At 33.6% G+C, this 10444-nt stretch overlaps 1 protein-coding gene across 4 annotated transcripts in view; it reads left to right on the top strand.

Moving 5' to 3' along the window:
- The first annotated feature begins 1303 nt into the window (after nt 1-1303).
- The window catches only part of ALDH1A1 (aldehyde dehydrogenase 1 family member A1), a 52962-nt gene continuing 43821 nt past the window's right edge, over nt 1304-10444 (top strand). The window contains exons 1-3 of one of the 4 annotated variants that reach the window (XM_021290056.2): nt 1307-1623; nt 6052-6096; nt 7837-7890. Coding sequence is in view for 1 of the 4 variants with exons in the window: in XM_005504213.3 (XP_005504270.3) it covers nt 1521-1623; nt 7837-7890 (157 nt within the window). In the remaining 3 variants the exon portion in view is untranslated. Of the gene's footprint in view, nt 1624-5028; nt 5206-6051; nt 6097-7836; nt 7891-10444 lie in introns of those variants that run through there. The other 3 variants (XM_065045993.1, XM_065045992.1, XM_005504213.3) reach the window with 3 other exon arrangements.

Below are 10444 nucleotides of genomic sequence, written 5' to 3'. Positions count from 1 at the left end.
TTTCATACCTGCTTTACATTAAAGCTGGTCTCTGCTATTTTGTTATAAATTGCACTATAAAGCCCAACAAATAGAGCACTGGTAACAGCACTGTGAGAACACAATCAGCACAGCACTGAATGTATTTGAGATCACTAGAGATTCAGATTTGTGTTTTTATACAGGAAATCTTCCAAAGAAGGACTATAAAAATGTGTTGTAATATAATCCATATAAAGATGTGTACGCAAAAAATAATTTACAATAGTAAAAGTGGAGAGTGAAAACCTCTTGTGCACAAACATAAAATCTAGAAATTACTCTGTTCATAGCCAAGAAAATAACATTGTTTTTACAACCAGATCATTCAGTTCTATTTTCCTTCTTGTACATGTGTGTCTATTTCTAACTCCTAGGATAAGGAAAATCACAATTACATCTTTTTGACACACTACAACAAAACCTGACATTTCCCTGGCATTTTTTGTGAGGCTCAGAAAGAAGAGACCACTTTCTTCCATTAATATTTTATATGGTATTTTGTTGGCAAAAATAACTACATCAATAAATTATGGGTACATGCTGGAGGAAGCTGTTGGTAGCAGACCAATAGCTGAATTTTGGAATCTGAGCTGTTCTCCAGTGGGTGCTGAAGTATTTCCTAACAAGAAGCAAGAATCTGACTTCAATACAATGTTGGATTGCTCACATTTCTTCAGTGCTTTTGCAAGGCATCTCTGCCTTTTTCTGGAAATGAAGGGCAAACTTGTTCTCATGCCTTTCTTCTCCTCTACTTTTCAGCCTAACTGTATCTGCACCTCCTCCCCCTTCCTACTTTTTATTTTCCTTTCTCCATCCTCTTCAAGTTCTAATTCAATCTCTTCCAACTCATGATCTCTTTTCTCTCTTTGGCACTCCCTCCACCCTCTCTCTCTCATTAGTTTAACTTGAGTTAATTAGGAATAGTAGGCAGCCCTCAATCTGTTATGTGTTAAAATAGAACAATCCAAAACAGAGAGGCACAGACACAACTATGTGATTTCATTGTCTAAGGGAGACAGAAAACCAGTGGGGATTCTCTTATCTAGACTAACATCTTCCCAATGGTTAATCTAACTGGCTTTAAAACGTTCCATAAATGCAGATCTAGGATAACAATCTTTTCGTGTTTCCTTTTTGTTTCCTTTTCTTTTTCTTTCTTTTTGTTTTTTCATTTCATCATTGGCAAGAATCAGTGAATTGGATTGACATGGAGGTGATAGAGGAAGAGAAATAATCTACATGTCAAAATGACAATGTATATTACATGGTTAACAGAATGAGTGGTACGTGAAATGGCTGCGGGTATTTTCATCTGCTGTGTTGTACAATAAGCTCCTTTTTTTTCCCAAGCATATCATCAAGATCACTCCCAATTCAATGCAGATTGTTTGCTTGAAGGATCTCTTTCTATGAGTAATATCACTTGGTAACTGTGGAACTGAAGTAAGAATCTAAGTATTCACTTGTTGCTATCACTGAAATGTGTATATATAGAGGTCATGCCTGGCACTCTGACTGCAGTGCTGGTCACAGACCTTAGGGCAGAGAGTCGTGTGGAAGTGAAATATAGCAGATCTAAGAAATCAAGCCTTGATTGTAAAGGTAAGGCCATGCATTTTTTTGATTGACTACATATAGTATCTGGATGAAAAGAATACTTAGGAAAGACAGGTACAACTGTGCAACTAATCAAAAATACATGCTTGTATAAAACATCTGTATGTCTGTGTTTCTATGTTTATATATGTATGTGTAAATACATGAATATATAAAGTCTAAGCCTTCAAAGAGACCTGACTAAGAATCATGGACTATCAGCAGCCAAATTTATAGCACTGGTTACATTAAATTGTTAATTTTACATGTATGTGCCTGCATGCATATGAAGATATGTGGCAGTAATTAGTGTTAATAATTTATCCATTGATTCACAATTATAATACAAATATGATTTGAAATTAAAAGAACTCCACCAGTCTTTCTGAAATCTGATACCCAGGAAACAGAATAAAAAACCTGTTTGAAAAAAGGGAAGAAAGAGAGATGTTGAAAGTAGTGGAATAAAAATGTCATTATACATGTTAAAAATTAATTTCCTTTCTGCCAAAAACATCTCCTTATGACAGAGAAAACATCAGACTGACAGGGCACAAAAGGAATGTGTAATGAAAGACAAAGTATAAACTTGATTATCAAAACATATGAGAATGTTAAAGTACTGGAGAAGATAATACCCTCTCAGAAAGATATCCTTGGCAGTTTCATTTAGGGGTGTGTGAGGGAGTTTCTAGCTGGACAGAATCAACATAAGACGAAGTACAGAGATGTTGAACTAAGTTTAGGGAGGTTTTAGCAGTTTGTGGTTAATATACTATTATCTATTTCCCCAAGTATAGGTAGAAGTACATGCAAAAGATATTAGATCCAGTGAGCAGAGACAGATTTTGCTGTTATAATGATTCTCTGATGTTTGTTTTATACAGTAATGCAAAATTGCAGTGATATGTGTTGGTCTATTTTTATACTACAAACGAAAAATACTATTCTTCTTCCATGTAATTAAAAAAAAAAAACCTTATAATATTGCCTCTGTTTTAGTATTGATGATTAGGACTGCTTAATTTGTACAATCTTTTTCTTTCTATAAGCATTATAGACCACAATGCAAGGGTTGCATAAGAAAAAGGCATAAATGTATGATTTAATAAAAATCCAGGGCATTATAAATCTGCATACTAGATGACATTAATAGTTTCATGCAGGTTTTACATATGAGATTATATCATTTTCAGTTCTACATGGATGCTGAAGCATCTTCAGGAAACCATAAACCACATATGAACTCACACTTAAAGCTATTGTTTAGTCAGAAAGTAAAATAGTAGGGGAAAACTGTAAAACTGAATTAATCTCACATCTATTTGACAGATGTCTAGATAGCATATACCTTTAGAAAGTAAGAAAATAAACACCATTCTATCACACAAGTAGTAAACATAGTGGTGACTTTACAACACTACACATATTTATTCCCCCACATGCAGCAGATTAGAACCACAGTTTCTGTCACTACTCAATGCCTTTCCTACATAAAACAGAAATGAAAACCCCTGAATATGCTTCTTGCCTATAACACACTTTTAAGTGCAATGCACACAAAACCTGTCCTCCTTCAACACAAATACTGCTCTGGCAAGTGTAGGAGTAAGATAGTGCTGTGGTCTGAGAAGAACCACTTCAGTGCACAATAAACTAGGGCAATTATTTGAAATGAGCTAACTGAAATGGCTCTGATAGTTTGTTGTGTCATGCAAAGAGGAATCCACAGTCGTGAGTATTTTCAATTGGCTGCTATCTATGAAATTTAACCTGGACAGAGTTTCCAGAGCAAGCCTGGTTTCAGTCATGCTGGGTACGATCCTTAGTCAAAGCTGCAGAGTTCAGGATTGGATAATAAACAGCTACAGAAGTAAGAACAAAGTAACTTTCAAAATGCACAGGTAGTGCAGGGGTGACTGTGTTCTGTAGGAGTTAGTGGCATATAGCTAGTCATGTGGTGATATTACCCAAAATATTACAAAAATATAAGGAAAATAGTTTTGTAAATAATCTTTTAAGAAGCACTGCTTCAAGTGGATTAGGAAATTTGGTACAAAAAACTGCTCTAAGTCATTTCAGTGTGAAAACAGTTTATCATGTATTATCCATGTTTATCTTTGTATCACTGTTGATTTTGCTTTTTTCTTGAGACATATAGAGGTAGATTCAGAAAGATAAATATACATATAGGATGAAACAATGGTACTGTGAACAATGACAGTTTGAACAACGGTATTTTTGGAATTGTCAATTTCCTCAGAGACCAGAGGTTTAGGAGAAAATTTCGATGTTTAATAAGCTTTAATGTGTTAATAGGGACAGCAGAAAAGCATTAAGATAGTCAGGACAGCTTGCTGTATACCTAAGAATGTTACAATGTCAGGATATGCTCCTAAAATATATTCCATCCTGATTATTTTTGCCTTTGGCAAGGAATTCAGAGATTAGTTAGATCTGTACCTTTAGGTGCATCTGTGTTGCTGGACTGATGCTAAAAAAGTATGATATATCAGACAATGAACCTTCATATAAATGTTATAAATTTAATATTTTTTCATTAAAAACCTCCACATTTTTAAGTAAGGAAAAGGATTCCTGAGATTTAGATTTGAACAGATTATTTTCGATATCTAGATGAGAATAGCAGGGTTGGGAATATGCATGTCCTCCTCTAACTTCACAAATGACATGGAAAACATTGATAAAGGATTGCAAAGTCCCAGCAGACACAGGAACCACCCACACATTTAGGTGAGGAAGCTGCACTTGACAACAACATCATGAGCAGACCATGTCAATATAAATAATTTACTCTCACTGAAATGTGGCATGGTTCTGGCTTCTGAGAGTTGTGGGGTTTTTTTGTCTTTTTGTTTGTTTGGTGGGTTGTTTTTTTTTTGGGGGGGGGCTTTGTGTGGAGTTTTGTGTGTGTGTGTGTGTGTTGTTTTTTTTTCCATAAAACAAAACCTTATTTCAAGGAATAATGTGGCTGACACATCTCTAGTTTTAAACCTAATGCAATACGATGTGATTATTCTAACAGTTAAATGAAATGGGGGGGTTGCCTTGTTGCTGTTGTTGTTGTTTTTAATTTCTTCTGACTGAAAAAAAAAATGAAGTATCTAGGTAAAAATCCTCATTAAGATTTCAGATGTTTTCTGTGTCTAAGGTGACAGTATTTTCTTTTTTTCAGCTTTGTACAGATGGAAAACATATATAAATACAATATTTTCATCTTTTACCAAGAGATAATTTAGTGCTTTTGTATTTCAATCATGAGTAAGATATCTGAAACCATTAGGACAAAAATCGGATAGATTCTTACTGTAATGTAGTCACCCACCCAAAATATTCTTTCCTTTTTTAAAATTTGACCATCCATTTTCACAAACACTCCCTTTTTAATGCACTGCATAACTCCCTTTTTAATGCACTGCATAGCATTACATAAAGTCGCTGTTTCTGTAAAGCCTCAGTGTCAGACAAAGCACTTCCTACCTTGAATATTCATGCTGAATTTTCTGTATTGGCTGCCCAGCTACAGGCAGAAACCTATTTGACAGACTGTTTTTACATAGTATTCAGGTTAGTATATTTTCTTGATTGTTAGTATATTGTTTGAACCTGAATTTGAGTAGAGGAATTTAATTTGTCTTGTTTTCTAGTTTCTATTAGCATTAATAATTATTCTAAAACCAGTAAAGAAAGTTTAGCGACCTAAGAAGTGGTATGCTTTTAGATCAAAGCAAGCAGCTTTTCTTATTTTGTGGTCAGGTCTGGGGAAATATGAAAAAGAACTCAGACAACTTTTATTTTGAGATATTTCTGAAGTTATGACTTTCCCATGTGTTAGGAATTTTAACACTTTTTCCAAAACAAATTGCTATGATATATTTTAAGAAATAATCTTTGTGATCTTGGTATAAACTGAAAAATGAAATGCTGTACAAAAATACATAGCCTTAATAATATGTTATCAGTGTATATTATTTAACTAACTTTACACTTCAGTTCATGACGAAATTAGGGATTGGATAGCACACAAAGAGAATGGATTTGAAATACCTTACCAAAACTTAATTGTTTTTAAGTTCACTTTTGCTGTTTCCACAGAGATATCATGGCCAGATAACTATTCCTTTATCCTTATTAAAAAATTAAAAAATTGATTTTTTGTTGATTTATATTTAAATACATTATTTGTACAGCTGTATCCACACCAAAACCAGACAATACACTATAGTCCAATCTAATAAAATGTTCATATTATTTTTTTTTATATGCTGTCAAAAAGGGAAGAAATGGGAAAGTAAATAATGAGAGTAATATTGTCAAAAGAACTCATGAACTTTGCCTGTCTGAGTTTCTTACATTGATTATCCTTCAATCCCAAACCTGCTTTCTATGATTAAGTATTTTTAATCTTATTAGGTGAACTGAAAATGCAATTCTCCAAAAACTGAACATTTCTGAACTGTGAGTACTAGATGTATTGATAAATTTACTTACATTCCAACTGACATTTTAATAGTCTCCTGTGACTTTATACAAACTTGCATGACTTCTCTAGACAGATTAACCTATTCAAATCTTATAGTTGTTCTTCATCTTCATTGCAAACTACAGCACTTGAATCTCACGAAATTTCCTCTAAGAAAACACATAGATTTTCTGTAGATTTTCTAGGAATGATCCTGAGTAGAAACAGATTTTTCTCCACTTTTTGCAGAAATATGGCATCTCTTCCACTATTCATTTAATGTCCTTGGCAATGCAGGACAATGTACAAATGAATAGACAGATAGGTTTCTGTTTCTAAGATCTTAAAATGCTGGGAAGATATTAGACAGGTATTGGACAGGTATTACACATTTACTACAAGCACCATTTTTATTATTACTTTTTCATTTGATTTCTGACAAGAAATCAGCTACAAGGATTTTGATGACAAGCTGAAGGCTGAAAAAACTCGTATCAAAAGGTAAAAAAAAGTGGAAGTGATTCTTGTGAAGAACAGACCACAAAGTGTAAGGGTTGACAGAAAATAAACTCCATCTTGGTACTGCAGTTGCATCAGTGCATATAGGTCCTTGTGTGAGTAGATCAAAATGGAACATATTGTAGTCTATAGGTTATTCTAGGTGTCATCTTTACTACTTACACTTGTAGTGTGGTGGAGCAATTTAAAACAAGGCAGAGGAAAAGCAGATTTATTAAGGGGCCATGAAAGAGAAAGTGAGAAGTTTCAGTGCTAGGAAGAAAATTGAGAGTCCCTATATTGCCACAACCATAGGGATTAACTGATTGGATTAAATGGAAGAAAACTGATTTTTAAAATGTATTTGCTGTAGTTTGGGCCCTAGTTCCCAGCAACTGACAAATTTTACAGTGACTTTGGGAATATTTGTCTTCACAAGACACGTCACAGAGTTATAGATGCATAGGTACACAAAGAGAATGTAAATTGTCTGCTTGTGCTCTCACTGGCGTGGTGAAAGGAGGATTTGGCCATAATTAGCATACAATAAGAAAATACTTTGAGTGCAAACTAAGAAACAAGAATTTCCTTTTGAGGTCTATTGTAATAATTTTTCTTATATTTTCTCAGCTTGTTTAAATAGTTTGATCTATACAATTCTCTTTGATTCTAATGCGTATCTTAGCCCACAGTAGCTCTGTCCTTATCAAACCTTTTTTTATCTTCATTGGTGTTCCAAGTTTTAGCTTATGTATGTAGTTAAATAATCTCACCTTTCTCCACTGCTTCTCCATGCAATATGTGTCCCTTTTCTTCTTCTGGTTTGGCAAGTTTTCATACTTGCTTATGCTGAATTAATCCAAAATTCAACGTGAAACTTTGACATAATGTCAGAATTTCACTTCGTTTTGAGCTGAAATTGTCAATCTTTCTTGGCAATGATAGGAAAATGGTAGTTTTACTTATAACTCATTCTGAGCAAAACAATTGTGAATTTATGTTAATTGTGAAAGACTAAATACTGTTTTCTATGGTCTGCAAAATTTCTGTGTCGGTGGAGTGTAGCAAGTTAACTAAACAAGAAAGAGTAGCAGTGTTTTAATTGTTCAAGTTCAATTTATAACTTTAGCCATATGCAACTTGTTTTTCAGGGAAAAATTGTGAGGAATAAATAGTAACTCTACCTTTGACCCGTGTCTCCTGCCTTTGACTCATTTTTGCCTGTCTTCTTTCTCTAGAATCTGCTGATCACCCAGGCAAATTTCAGAATACAGTTTCGTGTTATCATCCAGGTAAAGTATAACGCATAGAATTGTCGGGTGAATTGTTAAGCAAAATTATTGTGCTTAAAGCTTAGCATTCTCACTACCAAAGCAATAAGATGGAGTACATGTGTTTGACAAGCCTCAGCAGGATGTAGAAAAATGCACTAAAATGTTATAACATGTAGTGATTTTTCTTGGGAATAAGAACTCTTGATGTTTTCAGCTCTCACATTCTTCCTTACACAAAGTGGAAGAACCAAGAAGTTTTTTAAATTTCTGTGTTACCTAGTAAACAGAGGAGTCAAACCAAAATAGACCTTTTAAAAGGTGGTGAACCCCGCAGAGATTTGCTTTAAAGGTCTGATATTATTTCCTAAGACACTTTTGCAGCAGTAGCCACGTATTGTTACACACAAATGGTGTAAAAAAAGAGTTTTATCTACATTCTTAGTTCTTAGTACATTCTTAGTGGCCTGAATACACTGATGGTCCAGAGCAAGCTTTGGACCATTAGCCTAAAGTTACACAAAATCAAACAAGATGAAAAGCAGTGTGAAATGGAAAGGTACTTTCCACTGTTTAATATGTTTATGGAAAGAAAAGCAGAACAGATCCCACACCAATCTGACCAAAGGAAAAAAAAAGTAAAAAATTGTTTGCTCCTGTTTTCTCAGGAATCATCTATCAATTCGAAAATATTTGCAGCCTTTTTTTTTTTCTCAGAATTACATTATTTTAGTTAACTACTAGTATATTTTATTGGACTGCACTGTCCCCAGGTAAAATATTCTCACTCATTAGAAAAACAATTATTTCTTGCCTTTTATTAGCTGAATCAGTTCCAAAAAGTGAATCTATTTCTGTCAGTTTGTGTAATAATCTACATATAGATACAAACATGCATACATGTAACACATCCACAAAACATATTTCTAATTTTAGATGAAAAGTGAGTGAAGTCACACATCATATGCAGTGATGTGGTTTTCACTGTAAGCTTCACTCCTTCTAAGATTTACTGTTACTGGGATTGCATTTGTAAATCTATTGGCTGACATGTTTCTGTAACAACGCAAAAAAGTAGTTCTCAGAGAGTATTTTATTTCTCTGATTTATTGTGCTACGATGTTATATCTTTTTCTTGATCAGTGTTGTGTTCAAGGAATTTTACAGAAATGACTAATATACTTCAAATTTGTCACAAAACACATTCCTTTTTAAATGAAATTATTTAATTAAAGGATACACAGGACTAAAAACTGCTTCTTCACAAGACAATGCTTTTGACAGCATTTACTGGAAGCTAATCGCACCATCTTTCTAAAAACCATAGTCAAGTGTTTTAGTTGTTAACTCCCACTTACCAGTGATGCTAATAAGTAGCATATGTACAATACTAGTACAATAATTCTCTCAACAAACACATGACAATCGAATTATAACCATTACAAAGTAGAGAAAAACAGGAATTAAAAGAACAACCTAACATGGTAAACTCACAAAATCTAAACTGGAAATTAAGATATAAACTACAGGACAGGAATAATGTCAATCTTACTAATTACCTTAAAAGGAAAGTAGATTCTACCCATAGGAAAAATGGAGACTCTTCATAATGTGCTGCTAAAGTTTTATTCTATAGTGGGATTTGGATTCAAAGTCCTAGTCCCCTGGCACATGTGTATGTACACATCTACAATCTGGGTAAAGTCAACTTTTCATTAAAAAAAAAAAAAACAACCTTTGACAACATCCACAGAAACCTTACTGAAACCCACAAACAAAAAGAGGTCTTGTTTAGTGGTAGTTGTTTGTTTGTTTAAGTTAAACTAAACGGCTGGGAAATAAAGTAGCTGAAAATCCACCTAAATCCTGCACTGGCATTACAACACAAGGGAAATATTTGAGTGTCACAGTTAATTTGGAAGTGTTGTATGATGAGTGTCTGTGCCAAGTTATTTTTTATTTCTAATAATTCATATTCCTACTGCAAATATCACTCTTTGTTAGCATTTCTCATTCCACCGCAAGTCTTATGAAGGCAAGTTTTGACCCCAAGATTTCTTACTCATATGGGTCATTTCTAGCCTACTCTGCGATAAGGACAGGGGCCAGGGAGAGAACAGCATGGTACAAATATACTGTTATTGATTTAATATTAGTTTTACATCAGTTTAATTGTAACTTCAGTAGACATGCTTTTGATTTATTCTACTAATAACAAGCTTCAAATCATGTCCTACCAGTTTATTATCAAGAAGTATGGAAAGCGCTGTTGAGTGTGAAGGGTTTTCATGTTTTCACTACAGAGATCTCAGGGCGTGATACATCCTATAACAACAGATAAAAAAATTAGCCTTAAAAAAAAAATACAGTTATAATCATGTTAATAACTAATTTCAAACACTAACATTAGGAATACCAAGAAAGTGATACAAAGATACTAAGGAATAAATATTTAGAAAACTATTTTTTAAATATCAAAAAAGAAGTAAATTAAATAGACTCCTGATATATTTTTTCTTTTTAACTGTGCAATCATTTTTTTGAATGCTCTTTAAAAATTTAAAAGCAGAAAGAA

Source organism: Columba livia, chromosome Z (genome assembly GCF_036013475.1).
Source record: "Columba livia isolate bColLiv1 breed racing homer chromosome Z, bColLiv1.pat.W.v2, whole genome shotgun sequence".
Lineage (NCBI taxonomy): Eukaryota > Metazoa > Chordata > Aves > Columbiformes > Columbidae > Columba > Columba livia.
Note: the sequence above shows the minus strand (reverse complement) of the source record. Positions and strands in the feature narration are given on the sequence as shown.